Source organism: Cyclospora cayetanensis, unplaced genomic scaffold (assembly GCF_002999335.1).
Source record: "Cyclospora cayetanensis isolate NF1_C8 unplaced genomic scaffold, CcayRef3 CcayRef3_contig_76, whole genome shotgun sequence".
In the NCBI taxonomy this organism is placed as follows: Eukaryota; Apicomplexa; class Conoidasida; order Eucoccidiorida; family Eimeriidae; genus Cyclospora; species Cyclospora cayetanensis.
The window spans coordinates 85,128-101,351 of NW_020312748.1; the positions used below are offsets into that span (position 1 = coordinate 85,128).

At 54.4% G+C, this 16,224-nt stretch overlaps 4 protein-coding genes across 4 annotated transcripts; 2 read left to right on the forward strand and 2 right to left on the reverse strand.

The window, feature by feature from the left end:
* Positions 1–301: 301 nt before the first annotated feature.
* On the reverse strand, positions 302–1,881 carry LOC113146910. The gene is made up of 5 exons (XM_026335663.1): positions 1,655–1,881; positions 1,377–1,477; positions 1,011–1,172; positions 849–906; positions 302–722 (listed from the first exon to the last, which is right to left on the reverse strand). The coding sequence occupies exons 1-5, from the start codon at positions 1,879–1,881 to the stop codon at positions 302–304; spliced, it is 969 nt and encodes a 322-aa protein (XP_026191448.1).
* A 5,591-nt stretch (positions 1,882–7,472) lies between these two features.
* LOC34621378 (putative cytochrome c1 heme lyase) lies at positions 7,473–8,865 on the forward strand. The gene is made up of 5 exons (XM_022734594.2): positions 7,473–7,560; positions 7,661–7,814; positions 8,005–8,091; positions 8,284–8,392; positions 8,764–8,865. Exons 1-5 carry the CDS (start codon positions 7,473–7,475, stop codon positions 8,863–8,865), a joined length of 540 nt encoding a protein of 179 aa, XP_022591102.2.
* A 548-nt stretch (positions 8,866–9,413) lies between these two features.
* On the reverse strand, positions 9,414–12,174 carry LOC34621377. The gene is made up of 6 exons (XM_026335664.1): positions 11,736–12,174; positions 11,304–11,483; positions 10,402–10,508; positions 10,036–10,182; positions 9,745–9,789; positions 9,414–9,623 (listed from the first exon to the last, which is right to left on the reverse strand). Exons 1-6 carry the CDS (start codon positions 12,172–12,174, stop codon positions 9,414–9,416), a joined length of 1,128 nt encoding a protein of 375 aa, XP_026191449.1.
* Positions 12,175–13,195: 1,021 nt separating this feature from the next.
* On the forward strand, positions 13,196–14,737 carry LOC34621376. The gene has a single exon (XM_022734593.2). The coding sequence runs from the start codon at positions 13,196–13,198 to the stop codon at positions 14,735–14,737; it is 1,542 nt and encodes a 513-aa protein (XP_022591101.2).
* Positions 14,738–16,224: the final 1,487 nt, after the last annotated feature.

Consider the following 16,224-nt stretch of genomic DNA (forward strand, 5'->3'; position numbering starts at 1 on the left):
GCCACCCTAAATCAGCTAGGAATAGGAGCTACCGTCTCGATTAGGCTCTGAACAAGTGCCATGCCGCAGAGATCGTGCTAGCAGCATCGCCCAGCCTTCGTCGAGGGGAAGGGCGTCGGTATCCCACTTCATTCCGAGCCATGCGATTCCTGGGCAACCAGCACGAGTATACACACTGCACCACACTAGTGGACAAACACTTCCCAAATCAGTAAGGCTGATGACAATGGTTCAAGGCAGCTGATGATGTTGCATGCAGTTCTTGCTGCTGCGGAAATTGATTCCTTGAACGAGGAATGCATTAAGCGCTTGTGCGAAAGTTGAGCCGACGTGGGGCCTGTTCGTTCAGTAGTGGTTTGGAGGCTTTCCGGGGGACAAGGTGCCGGCCTACCACCATTACCCCAGTAATAAAACGCGTTTGCAAGCTTCTCACAGCTTCCAGGATCGGATACTGCGTCATTCCAGGACAAACGAGGGTTATGCACTTTGACTTGTTAGGAAGCCAACCACGTGTGTTGCTGCCGCGAGTACCAAGGGCACACCAATCCAAGTTCTGCATGCATACTCTGCAGGGAGAACTGCGGGGGTTTGTGTAAAGTCTCACGCCGAACGCAGTATGGGGTGAAAGGCCAGCCGTGGTGCTGCGGTACCATAAACTCAATGGAGTTCCTACTACGGGTAGGGTATGTGTGCCTGGTAGAGCACACCGCAGTTTCAAACGCCTTCTGTGTCTTCAACTGGGAGGTGAAGGCTCCCACCGGGCAATGTGATAGAGTGCACTCCCATACCTTCTTTCTGGCAGGTGCAGTAGGGACGGACGAGCCAAAGGGAAGAGCCAGCACACCTACCCGTCTTGGAGATCCTCGTGAATAGCCATTGGCCAGTTGAGTTCCTTTGGCATGTTTTCTAAGAAAGCCACAATGTTTCAGCAGCAAAAGGAAATACAAGTAAGCAGATGTGGGAAACAAAATGGTTTAAAAGACTTTAAAGGGCCGAGGGCTACTGCATACCAGGGCGGAATATAGGCGGGACCCCTTGATCTTTCTCGTAAGGAGTGGTGTCGTAGATTTGATGCATTTTGGAGACAACAGCATCGTCCTCCGTGCTAGTCGACGAATGTTCCGCAGTGATTGAAAAAACAGAGTTAAGCAGAGCCTTTATTCTCCCTTCACCTAAAGATCGCAATCAAATTCCAGGCGAGAGGGTCGTGGAAGGGGCCCTACGGTTGTTTCTAAGGGCATCCACCCTTTGAAAAGTGTAATACGCCGGCAGCAGGATAGGATGATTGGCAAGGCCAAGCCAGTAAGATAGCCACACAGCATGAGCTAAAGTAGTGTCTGCAATGCGGTTATCGAAGATATGAGGACTGAGCATACCCGAAATGCCGCCAGTGAGGATTAAAGCCTTGCCTCTCACAGAAAGAAAGTCGACAGTCAACCAATAATACAGATCTCCCGATACGCCCAGGTCAGACCCTCTGGACACAAGCAATACAATTCAGCACTCTCGCTTTACGCAGGATCTATCCATTACATGCTGCTACCATCCGTCCAGGTGTGTACTACCGGTAGGATGCAGAGGGGTCTGTATTTCTATGCATAGCCACGATTCACGCAGTTTCTATCGAGTTTTGCAAAGGTGATGGAGGGCGTACCGCACAAAGTCATTTGGAATGACGATCGCGTCAATAGGATTAGTGAGGTCTCGAATGGCCGACGCAATTAGATCAGCCTTCCAGGGCATGGTCACAAGTTCAAATCCTCCGTAAATCGGATTCTTGCTTATCAGCTCCAGTTGGTCCTGAGGAAAGATAGCAAAACGCCCAGTAATCAGAGCCTTGAAACATTCACGGTGGTATTTGCCAGCTGTAGGAGGAGACATGTGCTAGGGCAGTGCGTCGATATGCTGCCACTGATGCTCAGACAGCCTTCCAACCACTTCGGTGTATGGGCGCCGTACTCGCAGAGCGAAGCGAGTAAATACCTTCTCGAACATTGCCTTCCCTGGGCCCTGAGAAAATTCACCCCAAATCATGAGGTTTTCGCTCATGATTGCTTTAGGAGTAATGTCGCAAAGAGATACAACTGTGTGCTGTTCCCATACAGCTTGTCCCTATCTGACTACAACTCAGGCTTGCCTTTCGGTTGAGAAATCTGACTGCGTCATCCAGATGTCGCCTGGGCATGATGTTAAAGAGAGTCATAAATTTCCTAGGGCGTACAAGAAAGCGGAAAGCGTGACCGATGTTACGTGATGCCGTGAATTCTGGCCTTATAACAGTCTCCGTAAGCGCATGGTTCTCGGAAACAGGGTTTGTGTACAACAGCCGAGTATGATATTTATGGAACTGATGGAACAGGATGCAAAGCCACTAGATGGCTCTCTGTATAGAGCTATAGAAGACTTTATACGACCTTGTATTGTCGTGTATAGATGCGATTGGGGTGCGCGTATGCCTACCAGCGTGTTCGTGATAGATCTTGTGCGTTGTCTGGAGGGCAGAGCTCAGCAGCTCCATAAAAGTGTGTGGGGTAGGCTGTGGGGGAGCGCCGCTTTTCTTTGAGAATATCGTGGTTGCAGAGGGAAGACAAGGCCACACGGATAATTAGTGGCTCCTTCAGTACCTGGACAGTCAACAGGCGATGGTGTGTCGGTGCAGCCTCGCAGGTTAACCGGATCTGTTGGGCACACAGTACACAAGATTATTATGTGCGCCATCTTATTTAGCTAGCACCCATCGCATGCAGAAGCACCGTTGTAATCGAGCCCCACTTATGGAGGAGGCTCCAGCGTTAAGTTTGACTGACGCTCCACGGCGCAAGAATACAGATGCCATACTCTGCGGTCTGTCACTGCAATCCATTGTGTCCCGTCACTTAGATCTACTTCAAATGCGTCGGTCTCCATGGGCTTTTCCTGCAGAAATCCAAAAGGAACATTTGTGTCAGCCAGTCACATGCATCGAAACAAGGAGGTCTCCAGGAGACATTGCGTGTCTTAAGTCTCGTCTGGCATTTCCCCTCCGAAGCCTGTCCTCCAGAGGATATTTAAAAAGAAGCCCTGGGGCTTGCGAGAAGCGGCATGCGCCATCAATTAGTAATCGAGCCCTGCCTGAGGTCAGCCGGCCAGGCATCATACCAAAAGGGAAGTGCAAGTGTGAGTCCCTTCTGTCGGATGACCACTAAAATTGGTGAGGCGTTCCACGGCGTTTCGCTTGGCTGCACAGACGAATAACGGAGTTTACGCCGCAACCCATTGAGATGTACGTTTGTGTTGTGCGCCTCCTTTCAGGCATTAGGGGACGTTTGGCGTCTTAGGTCTCTCGGCCTGCACCTGCATTTGTATCGGCAGACAGAGTCTCAAGGATCAACTTCTGTCCCGCAGGGATATCCAGCGTTATGTATGGAGAGCCCCGCACAATGAAGGCTCTCATAGTCTGTACAGCGTAGCAGCAGATAAGCCCTCTCCTGCTTTCGTTTTAAAGCAGAGCATGCATCAGGAAGGCTTTAAGCAGACCAAAGGGGACTGCCTGCTCCCAGACATGCATCGTTTGAGAGTCTCCGAGAGTATGCCATAGACCGTTGCCCTTCTGTATTTGTGCCTGCATATTGCTGACACATAAATAAAGGCTGCCAGCCCAAAATTTTCATCAGCCGGAGCTCACCTGGACAACAACCCGCGTGGGATCGACCATTTCATTGTCGTCTTCGTGGAATCTTTGGATCTCCCAGACTTTTTCAAAACTAAGGGGTGAAGGATTCGCGATGTAGTGTCTCTTCACCTCATCTCCTGAGCACAGGACACCACCCTTCACGGAAAAAAGCTTTCTGATGCACTAGTAAGGCTGCGGCTCTCCTGGACGCTTGAACACGCCTGCATGGTGGATGAAATGCAGGCTAAGGGGAGAGGAGGGGAGGATGTATGGAAAGCCGTAGGGCCCAAAGAAACGCGTGCAGCACCGGCAGTAACCAGCACCAAGAGAGACACAAACAAAAGGCCATACCTGAATCTCGGAGGCGAATGCCAATAAAGAAACCAAAGCCCACAGGTCCTGCACTCTGTTGGAAGCCGAAGGACGCCCCAGTACTTGTGTGCTCGCCAACGAGCATGGGTCCCCTCACCTAAGAGAGCCGCACTCTGACTCCTGCATTTCTAAGAGCTCGCGTAAAGGTGAACGAGCGTGATATGGCAGAAGCATGAATTGAGGAACAAGAGCTCGGTGGCAAAATAGGGCTGAGCTAGGGAGATTCAGCCTCACAGTAAGCCCGGCGGTGTCTCCAACCAAATCTGTACGGCCTTTCGGTTTGGAGCGAACGGAGAGGAGATAGGGGCAGCTGTTGACGACATGCACCGGCCCGCTGCCTGCAGAGTTTCACAGTATGTGTCCACGCTCACGAAGTGCGCCCCGCCACTCCTCACTAGCGCTGAAGGTGAAGGAGAGGCCACAGAAAATCGAATGGCACAAAAACAAAATCCAAGGTGCTAATACACTGCTCACCGGGGGGAATCACAAAGGGTATCCACCAAGCGCTCGTGCTCAGCGGCTGCCTCGGCAAGCCGTCTGAGTCAATCAGCTTCGGGTCCCACAGTGACGGATCGAAAGCCAAACCTACGCGCAGCAAATGTGCAACGGTCGACTCCAAGGCATTCGAGCTCTTGTTGCTGGCTCTCAGAGACCTCGCCGCTCCGGCCTCCCTCCTGTGCCCCTTGCCCATGTCTCCCCCGCATCGCAGCATGCAATTCTAGCACCAGCCCGTGTCTACCCAGGTGCTTTTGCTACTCCTCTCCAATGCAAGCTTCAGGTGTCGTGCGCGAGGCACAATTGAGGTGGCGAGACTCCGCACCTCCGAGTCCGTCGCGGGCTCTGTGCACCGATTGAAGTCCTAAGTGCTCCGGGTCCAGCCAGTCAGTGCTGTCAGAAATAGGCACTCCGCCAAATAAATACAAGGAGCTGCTTTTTTTTGCAACCATGCCTGGAAAGGATCCCGCCATAGAGGCCTTCGCCAAGCTCTCAAGCGTCTCTAAACGCACCATCCCTGAGTGCACGCAAGGCGGAAAGTAGAAAGCCGGCCGTCAGATATATCCTTCACAACAGAAAATGCAAGCAGCGCGTGAAGCTTTGGGGCAGGAAGCGCACTGGAGGCTGCTGCGCAACCCAAGCTCGTTTGCCTATTCTCCTTCAAGGTGGAACCTATTTGCCTTTTCCTCCACTCAGCTTTCTTCCAAGTGATTTTCTGCCAGTGCGACTCTCCCCGAATCTTTAGGGCCCCCTGCTCTGTTCGGCGGCCGCTATGCCGCTTGTTGCACTATGCCCCAATGCTGGAGTAAGGGAGCCAGCGAGCGTCTTAGTGCTTAGAGGAGCTGCTTTTTCGACACTGCCTAAGGCTTTCTTTCAAAGGGAGGCCGCTTCGAAAGCTCATCAAGGTGCTTGAGACCTGTACGGAGGGGCCTTACCTGGAGGGGGTCTATTGACAGCTGTAAGAATGCCATGGATCAGAATAAGGACACAGATGCAGAGGATGGTTATTGAGCACTTGTTCCTTTGCAGCAGGGCCCCCAAGAGCGAGCGCCTGGGCTTTTTCCCCTTTGCAGAATTTTTTTCTGAGAAGGATCCATCTTCCTCTTGACTACTCTCACGGCTACGCCACCGCAGGCCTGTCTCCTCCCGGAGGGGGTAGGCTAGGTCGGGCTTTGTGGGGCCTTCTAGGTCTGTCATCGCCACTCCGAAGTGATTGACTGTAGAAGAAGAGGCACCTTGTAGTTGGTGCCTCGGTAGGTAGGGCACGCAGCTAGGAGTAAAGGCGACTCAACCAATACAGCAGACGAGGGTGCCCCCGGCAGGTGACCTCGCGGAGACATGGGGTATTAACCCAAGTACTGGAGGGCCAAGCCTCGAGCCGGCCACAAAAATGAAAGGCGATAAGGCACAGAAAGCTAGCAGGAAAGGAGGTGTGATCAAAGCGCTCTTCTGCGTCGCTGCAAAGCCGGTTGTCTCCCCGTACCTACAAGCCGTCTCTTGAGCCAAGGGCCTTCGTCTCGAAGTACGTCGAAACAACACCCAGCAGCCTTAGAATAATTGTAACGACGCATTACCAATGCACGAGATGTGGCAAACGTACACAGAAGCCGCCCCCGCCACACACATGCTCTCGGCAGAGGACACCTTTAACGGGGGGCCCTCTCTCTCCCACTGGATCCGTAGCAGCTGCGTGGCTTTTGCTGATCTAGGGCCTAAAACGCGCTTTACCTTTGAATAAACACATGAACTCAAGCTTTACCCCAAGGTATCTAAAGTCTGCTCATCGTTTCTCTATACATAGAGAAGACCTTCCCGCAGTGTCCACGAAGCATACTGCGCCTACCGGCAAGCCTGCTGCAGCTCTCCTTGTTAGTTAGACGATGCCTGCGGCACCTCTTTTTTGCCTTTACCTTGCGGCTTTCGCCGATCTTAGGCTCAATAGGGGCTTTTTGTGTGCATGCTGCCTCTCTAGTTGGCACTTTTTAAACACCAACCAACAGCGGCCGATACAGCGGTGAAACGGCAGTCAGCCCCCTAGTGGCCCCCTGGGTTGCCTTCTTGTTGGCGGGTCATTCCTGCTGTACATAGCTCCACGAATAGAAAAATTTGTCTGAATAAGACACTGACTGGCTCGATGAGTGCCCCTTACCCTCATGGGGCCTTTGGTTGTTTTCATTGGAAGTCCGACCAGATCGTAGCGCCTTCCTGAGATCCAGTGCGAAGGGCCTCTCTCTCTTCAGGGCACTCCAAATCCCTTCCCATATGGAGTTTTTGATGCAAGAATCAGCGGAATCCCGTAAGTGCTGCTCCGCTTCGCTTACCTCAGTCCTCCTGCCGTCATCTGTCTAGTCGGGCTGCCCCTTCGCTTTCGCGTTCTTCCTCTCCTCTCCCTCTGGCTGCATCAGTCCTCTCCCTCTGGCTGCATCAGTCCTCTCCCTCTGGCTGCATCAGTCCTCTCCCTCTGGCTGCATCAGTCCTCTCCCTCTGGCTGCATCAGTCCTTTCCCTCTGGCTGCATCAGTCCTCTCCCTCTGGCTGCATCAGTCCTCTCCCTCTGGCTGCATCAGTCCTCTCCCTTTGGCCTTCCCTACACTGAACGGATGTAATGGCCGTGTACAAGCGGCTCCTCCGTTTTCTCTAGCCCTCCATTTACAGCCCGTCACGCCACCCAAATGGTGCTGCTTCTTCCCTCCATCACGGGGTCTAAGACCCCGCAAGCAATCCAAGATACCGCAGCAGTTCCTGAGGGCAGGCTCTCAGTGAGGCCTCAAGGATCTCCCTGGGAGTGCCCCTTCGGCTCCCTTAAAGACGGAGGCAGCTGCGCCTGGTTCAGTCGGTTCTGTGGGGACGAAGGGGCATCAAGGATCGTCGAGGGGCCCCCACCTCGCGGCAGAGAGACTCCCTTGGCCTCCCATGGGGAGGGGGAGGAAGAGGAGGTCTTGAACCCCAGCAACATGATGCCAAACATCCCCAATACTGCCCATCTAGGACTAAGCACCAAACGCGAGCGCTCCTCGATCCCCAAAACTGGAGAAGGCAAAAGTGCGTAGGGCCCTTGTATCGTGTTTTTTGCTTCCTCGCAGTGGCCTCTGCTGCAAGCGTGTTGCCGTTGCTTGCATTTTTCGTGCTTGTGCTCGTGCAGCTTGGGTGTATCCCTCAAGCGCACAGTTTTTTAGGGCCTTACAGCGCAGAGGAAAAGAGGCCGAAAAGGAGACGATGCCTGCAGTGGTGCACGTCCACAATTTCGTGAACGAGGAGACATGGCAGAGAATCACGACCTTGGAGCAGAATCATCCGTAATCCCCCTACAACCCTAAATCACGGGCTTCCCCAATGTGTCTCGCGTGCGGCACACCACGACGCATTGAGCAGTGCTCTCAGTAGTGTAGTGCCCTTTCTTCGCTATAGACTGACCGCGGGAAACTCCGCAGCCTTTAGGATTGGCTCCTGCATTTCCACTCGTTGTGCATGCGTGCTCTATTCCAGCGAATGCGCCCAAGTGACTCTGACGCGCTTCTGCGGCCGCTCCGATGATTTGACAGTCACGGCGAGAGTCATGAACCGCCTTGGCTGGTAAACTGGAAACACGGGAAAACGTTCACATGGGAAGGGTGAACAGGTCGTGGGGACCTTGTGCGTTCTGCCCAGCGCCACGTGAGCGTGCGAGGTCTGTATCTGGACCGGCGTTGTACTCTTGTGCTGCAGCGCGCTGCTGTGTAACTGCATCTCGAAGTGTCTCTATGCGTCGCTGCGACTTGCTTGCAGGTGGGGCCAGCTGTTCGACCGACACGACTGGTATTTAGACAGGTGTGGCCAGCAGGTCCGCTACATCATAGACTATTACGACGACCCGAAGGCGGAAAACATCGCAGAAGTAGGCTGCACTCCCACTCACGGTGTGGAAGAAGCGGGCGAGGGGGAAGGGGGAGTCTTCATAAGTCAAGCGTCGGGGTGCTTAGGGTGGGGAGTTTTAGTTGCAGCAGAGGCGATGGAGGGAGTGAGGCTCACGGCTTATGGATTAGGGCTTGCGGACGGGGGGGACGAGGGCATCAAGGGGGCAGGGAGCGAGCACACGTTTTTGCACCTGACCCCCAGCAGTGTAGACGGAAGCCGCAGCAACCCTTACGCTGGCCCCTCCAGCGGCAGGAAAAGAAGAATGCAGAATGGTGGAGCGTTTTTTTATCTTCGTTTATCAGCTGCCTGTTCATGAGGGATGGTCTGCTGGGCACACATGCGGGTTCTCAGGTGTACATACACGCCAGGCCGGCACCCTTTGACTCCCTGGAGAACTTTAGGGATATGCTGACGCATACTGTGCAAGCCCTTTGGAGAGGCGAACGGCCTTAGGTGCCCTCCGCTGCCGCATGATCCGCAGGTTTTATTGCTTTGTACGAATGGTGCTCTCTGAAGCTTTTTGGCCTACTCGGCACTCGCTGTTATATCAGCTGCATCAGCAGACTGAAGCTGCTGCTGGTACCTAAGTGCGAACGGCAGGAGTCCTCTTCTAAGGAGGTGTCTGCCCTAACGTGCATTCCTGCTTTTATTGCTGCGGGTTATGCTCCAGGCAGGGGAGACTAAAATCAGAGTCGGAACTGCATGTTGTTTTCAAGTGTGTCCCAATACTCCAACTTATTCGTTACCCTGTGCAAGAACACTTTCCTCCCACACAACGCAGTGCAACGCCTCAGAAGGCGCTGCGGAACTGCTGCTGCGCACGCTGCTGTTGCAGCGATCCCCCTTCCCCCCCCCCCCCAAAAAAGGGCTTGTCAAATTGGACGGAAATCCTTTTTCTAAAGTTTGAAAACAAAAAATGGCAGTGTGCGTGCAGCAGCAGCAGTGCTGGCCGCTGCTGTTGTTTGTGTTGTTGCATTTGTTGCCGTTGCTGCTGCTGCTGCTTAAGGAGGAGCTGGCTGGGTGCCGGCCAGAGCCGCGAGGAAGTCTTGGCTCCATGCTCTGCTGAGAGCAGGCATATCGGTTTCTCTGGGATTGAGGTGAGGAGTATCTGTTCCTTCCCCCGCAAGATCCAGTCCGTAGGCCCCTTCGTCTGCATAGGAAAGCAGTCCAGAACGCACCCGATCAGCCGCTGTTTGCGCATGCTCGCTGATCTGATGAGGGGGAGGACAGCAGAAGAGAGGCGAAGCGCTCGGGGAACGGTAGCACACGGAGGAAGAGAGGATGCGGCTCACAATGCATCGAGAGACTGCTCCCTTGACGAGAGAGATTCGCAGTGGAGGGGTCCTCATAGCCTTCGATGGGACCGTATATGCGAACCTGCAGAGCAACGCGCAGAGACAGAGAGGGGCCTTGCGCTGAGTCCACGTGTGCAAGGAGTAGACAACTGTCTCTTGTTGCCGCGAGACAGCCGCAGCCACCCCACGCTGATCGCCAGATGGACTCTCCAAGGCTATCTATTTCCTAGAAAGTCGTGGAACGCGACTCCTCCTTGGGCCCTACACTCTTGCCTCCTTACTGGACACGAGATTTTCTAGTGCCCTCTCAATCGAAAGCCTCGCGAACCTGTCTAATGTGAGTATCGCGACCTTGCTGGTGGGTTGTAAGCACCGCAATCTGCAGGCAGGCTGCGCGGAGGTATTCGCTTGTTTCTACACCGTGCAGCACCAAGTCGAGGGCTTCCTGTGAGTGGTTCTCGAGGCCGTTGACGAGCTGCGACGTGGAAGGCAGCGATAGTCGTGGGAGGGGCTTTTGGGGGTGCCACATAGGGTGCAGCAGCATGCGCGGAGGGAGCAAGGCACAGTACATCTTACAGAAGCCGTAGCATAGTGGGAAAGAAGAAGGAGAGTGGATGCTTCGAGAGGAGAGAACTTTTTCCTTGCGGTGTCGAGGCTTGCTCGGCTTCGCTAGCTCGACTTCCTTCAGAAGTACCTTGATGGCGTGGGCCGCTGTCAACTCGATGCCCCACCAGCAGTTTTGGTCATCAGTCACGACGAATTCCACGTCTCTGACGACGGATAAGGTCGCGGGGGAGGAGCCTTTGAACACAGAACGCATGCAGGCTGTCTCTGCAACGCCTCTGGAGGTGTTGGGGCACGTCCTCACACCTGGTCGCTAGCGGTAAGCGCTTGAGTTGTGCGTTGGGGGTAGGCATGAGTGAGGGAATGGAAGCTCCTCGTATTCTGAGAGCAAGAAAGCCGCCCCCTTTTCATATCTTGGAAGCGTGTCGCAGAAAGAGGGTAGTCGTGCTTCCTTCCGGGCATGCACGGGCCTTGCTCCTCCAACATAAAGTGCCAATCACGCGGAGAGACGGCCACATGAGGGGAACGTAGGAGAAAGCAGAAGGGAGAAGGGGGATATAGGAGAAAGTAGAAGGGAGAAGGGGGACGTAGGAGAAAGTAGAAGGGAGAAGGGAGACATAGGAGAAAGTAGAAGGGAGATATAGGAGAAAGTAGAATAGGGATTTAGGAGAAAGTAGAAGGGGGATATAGGAGAAAGTAGAAGGGGGATTTAGGAGAAAGTAGAAGGGGGATATAGGAGAAAGTAGAAGGGGCATTTAGGAGAAAGTAGAAGGGAGAAGGGGGATATAGGAGAAAGTAGAATAGGGATTTAGGAGAAAGTAGAAGGGGGATATAGGAGAAAGTAGAAGGGAGAAGGGAGACATAGGAGAAAGCAGAAGGGAGGGGAGGGCTGTCTGTTGCTGCGTAGTGTGTAGTGTGTGCCGGGAGGCGGGAGCCTCTGGTGGAGAAATAGTAGAGAAAAAAAGGGGATGTGTCGTGTGTCATGCATGCATGCATGCAATGTGCCTTAATATGTTGGGGATGCCGTCGTACCCATCTTGATCTGTATGCGTTTGGGAGTGTAACTTTCATCCAAGTGGAAGTTGACAAGCAGATCCACTCGCGTGACAGGCATCTCCCTGTTGAATTGCAGGGTTACAGTGTGCGGTGCTTGCCCCTCTGACTGCCAAAAGCTGATGCTGCTGTTGTCTCGAAGTGCCTGGACGCCGTTTCCTAGGACGAACACATCGCACACTCCTGTTGGCAAATACCATAGACTCGTATGCCAAATGATCGCTTGCACGGATGATACCCCAGGGGCGAGGCAGCTTAGCGAGAGGCTTCACACGACATGTGGCTTGAGACGCCCTAAGGGCCTTACCCGATTTCCTAAGAGCTGCCAGAGAGACAGATAGATAGATAGATAGATAGATAGATAGATACAGAGAGAGTGAGAGGATTCTCTCTAGACAGGAAGCGGCCCACCTTCTTTAGCGGAGCTAAGCGTCCACGAGGCTAGCCCCCCGATTTCCCTCCAGCTGCGTTTGAGCTCTAGGGTAAAGGGTAAATCCACGTCGCAAAAGAAGAGGGGATACTGTAGCATCAAAATGGAAACTGGAAGACCCTCTGTTTCCTTGCTGGTGCTGCTGCTGCTCGTGTGCAAGGCTGGAAGTGGAGAGCTCGTCGAAGTGGTCCGAGACGTCCGTAGAGCGCTGGGCTGGTTAAGGGGGCCCTCTGGAGGGCCCCCTAGAGTCTGAGACTCTTGCGCGATTTGTCGGGGTTCGCAGGAAGTGCAGCAACAGGAAAAGGAGGACAGGGCATCTCCTCCTGGCTGCGTGCGAGGGTGGGCGTCCACTAGATCCGATGGAGACGCGAATTCATCGTCTGAGGCAAACCGGGGGTCACCCCATTCGCTTTCTTCCATGATAATGAGGACAAACCGCCTCGGGGAGGCTATACGCCGGAGGGGAAGACGTATGTCCTGGAGTGTCTGGACACCACGCAAAGGGGCAGGGCAATCAGGAATCTTACAAGAAGAAGCACCAACCAAAGGGAGAGCAGGGAAATTTCAGAAACTAAGCAGGAAATAGCTACGTAAACCCTTCCTTGGAGGCGCTTGTAGTACACCGCAGGGATCTTGCGCATGCATTCAGGCAAAAAATGCGGCAAATATTACAGGCGCTGGGGTATTTGTTCCTGTTTGGAGGCTTCAGTGGCATGTCCTAACGTGTGTACCCCTAAAATCGCTGCAGGGGGTCTGTGGGTGGGTGGGTGTTAGAAGCAAGCAGGGGATCCTTGGGCACCAGCGAGAGGGGGGCCCCGGGGCCCCCCTCTCGCCAGTACCCATGCCCCAACGTTGACAAGTGCAGCTCTACACTTCACTGCAATTCCATGAGACGGAGGAATGAGCTATTTCGAAAGCTGTCTCTTCATGCTGCTGCCGGGGGTGCACAACCTCCGGCTCCTCCTTGCTTAGCCCCTCGGTTCATTCCTTATGGTCCACGATCTGTCCTGCTGTGCATTCTTCGGCTGTTTTTGCGCTGCTCAGCCCCTGTATTGCTGCATTATCCACGTGAGGAACAACCTCACTGTCTCCTGTAGCTCCGAGAGACCCTCGAATGCGCAGAGAGTATCCAGGGTGCGCCGTGTGCTAACGGCCCCTACTCCGCTTTGACACGGTGCGATATACCTGCAACCATTCTTTTTCTCTGTCTTCTCCGGGACCCTTTCTTATTCTACGGGGGTGTTGCTGCAGCTTCCGACGGCCCTCTTCTTCTTGGGTAGCCCCTTCCAGCCGACCCTTGAGCGCTCCGCCTCCCCATCCGTTGGTGCCGCCTTTCCCTAGAATATCTCGCCTGCCTCTCCATCTCTCTTCTGCCGAGGAAAACAGGCCTTTTTCACCCCAGCTTTCGCCACATGCGCCCTCTCTGCTCGTTTTCTCCGCCATGACTCGCCGCTGGGATGTACGCCCTTCCGCATGCAGCGGAGGAGGCTCACCAGGAGTCTCCTTGGAGCTTCCACTCCACACGCCGCGGTCTGTGGGAGCCTCGTTGGAGTGTAGTAGTGCTACTGACAGCGCAGGTGTGCGATACAGCCATGCTTACACTCTACGCGACTCGAATATGCGGACCAACGGATTGTGCTTCTCCTCAGATGGCTCCTTGTTGTTTGTAGCTAGCTGGGACTGTTCACTGCACATACACGACCTCAGACGGGGTGTGTCTATAAGGTCTTTGCACGCGCACAGACACGGCATTGAGAGCGTCTACATCTTGCCCAGCAGCAACCACCTCTGCCTGTGTCCCTCCAAGCTGCAGGGGCCCCCGCACCCGGCGAAGCAGAGCAAGCAGCCGTCCGGAGGGGGGCCCCCAACGGCAGGCAGACCAGCGGATGCGGGGGGACGGCTGCAGCATGCAGAGGTGGGCGGCGGGGGCCCACAGGGGCCCCCACTCCCCTTCATTAATCGAGGGGGAGGCCATACGTACAATCTGCGGCTGTGGGATTTGAGAGAGAACCGATATGTGAAGGTCCTTCCGGTGTCTGCTCGGGTAATCCCAGGGACCGGGGTGTCTGTACACCCCAAGAAAAGCACGTTTTTTTGCTGCACGGATGACGGATGGATCAAGTATTTCTGCACCGAGAAGGAGATGTATCTCTGGAAGAGGCAGGCGAACACGCGGAGGCCTCTCGCAACCATCGAAGGCGAAGGGAACGTGGGGGCTCTCTACGAGGGAGAGGGGCTGGTCTCTTTATGGGATCTTAACCGCCTCACCGAACCCTTCCTTAGATTCAAAATCTCGCAGTATCTCATGCAGCAAAAGCCCAAGCAACAGCAAGAGACACCGACTTCTCTCTCCTTCTCGCCTGATGGCGCCTGGCTGCTCATAGGCACTGACAAGGGCCGTTTACTCGCACTCAGTGCCTTCACCGGGGAACTCGCAGCTGTATGGGTACCTCCAAAGGGATCCTCCACGGAAAACTCCTCCTTTTGGGGGCGAGAGCTCGACAAGGCGGGAGCTTTCCTCATAGAGGCGTTCATGGGAGACCTTAGCCAAAGAGACGAGCTCTCCCCTGGCAGCAGCGTGTCCACTGAAGGATTCATTCATGCGGTAGACATTCACTCAGACGTGCTGCTGTACGGCAACAGAGATGGCTGGGTGTACGGGTACGACCTTACGCAAGCCCTAAAGGGTGCAGCAGCATCCCAGGGTTACCAGAAGGGATCCGCAGAGGGGGAGGAGCATGCAAGGCGCTGCTCTACTTGCGGAGGCAGGCAAAGGAGAGGATGTTCACCTTTTATGGAATATTCGGGGGCTTCGTCCGCAGATGCAAGGGCCATGGAATGCTGTTGCGATATAACGCATAAGCACAGGGTTGCCCTGGGGCCCCACTGGGGGGCCCCTTTGTGGGTAGCGTGCAATCCGAAACATGAGGTAGTGGCTACTGCCGGCCTTAACTGTTCTGTGTGGAAAGCCTCGGTTAGATGAGAGGGGGGCTTCCAAGCAGCAGCGGCATCTGCAACAGACCCGCGCTTGCAAGGGTTGGCAGGCGTGCAAAACACACCCCGAGGCTGCCTCTACGCACTGCTTAAAGGCAACTTTCGAGAGGTCATGGGAGCAGGTAGAAAGTAAGGCATTTATGGACGTATTTTATGCACAGAAAAGCTGGGGGCATCGGGAGAGTGCTTCCGAAGGGAGGAGGAGGTAGCAGCGAGACACGCAGTGACCTAACCAGTTCTAGGGTTGTCGCTCTTGCGAAGCTTCCTCCAGAGTGCAAGCTTTCACTGAGTGCGTACAGTTAGTGGTGCAGGGCTACTTCCTTTCTTGAATACGCTCCTGCTTTTGTGCTGTGCTACCTGACAGCGAGAGTAGGCTAACCGAGCGATTCATAACCTCCGAGTCTTTTTTAGCGCAGCAGGGCCCAAACTCTGCTCATTGTAGACATGTGCAGAAACCCCATAGAAGGACCGTACGAGTCTGGAATGAGCTCATTCCTAAGAGCAGGAGACATCCTAGAGGCCACCCGCCAGCACGGTTCAGCCGCCAACTAGTTACATCGACGTGGTCGAAGATTGCTTCAGTGTAGTGACGGTTACCGATAGGGTTGTCCGTGTTTCGCTTGCTCACGGCATGTTGTCGCTTGCTCATCGTGCCTTTCAAGTACACCAGGAGCGAACGCAGAGCGATCGTGCACAGGCAGGAGCACTCGAACACGTCTCGCTGCGCTTCTAGGCTTGTGCAGTGGCTGAAAACTTGATAGACAAGGTCTGATTAGGTGCAGTGCAGCGGCCATGGTAGGACTTACGGGGGCTTTCAGGGCCCCCTGCAGCAGAGGGCGCAGGTGAGGAGCGCTCGCATTAGCGTCGCATGGCGGCGCTAGAGTTCATGAAAATGTATTTCTGGAATAAATTGGTTTCGCTGTGTCGAGTTATTGGATGAATATCCCGCACAACTTGTACTTGAGGCTGCTTGCGGTTTGGAAGGTCGCCTGGCGGCAGTCAGTGTTTTCAAGGAACACCTGAGGCCCCGAAGCGCAGCTAAATTGATTCTTGGATTGTAGCCCGTGGATTCTCTCTCTTTTTATATATATTTTTAGTGAGTGTCTGTGTAGGGAGGGAAGCCGAATGGCTCTTTGGATCCGGGTAGATGTGCTGCCGTGTTTGCTGCGCTTCTGTGCGGGTTGTCGGTGCTCCTGCTCGCCCCTGTCCTTTTCCCCACTTGACTCTGTCCAACGGCTTCTACCCCGTGCAAAGGCCTCGTTGTCTGCACCAATGCGCGCGTAAGGAGGCCCCTAGTGCCCCGGTAACCCGGCAGTTGGGGGCCCTAAGAAACTGACGGGGGCCCCCAAAAGCCATGCTACGAAGCTTGGAGTGTAGTACTCTGGTGGTCGCAAAGACAAGGCCGCCTGTTGCTATCGAGATCGTGACTTATATGCCAAGGAATCATACTGCACCCAGGGGTCTGAGGTCTGCTGG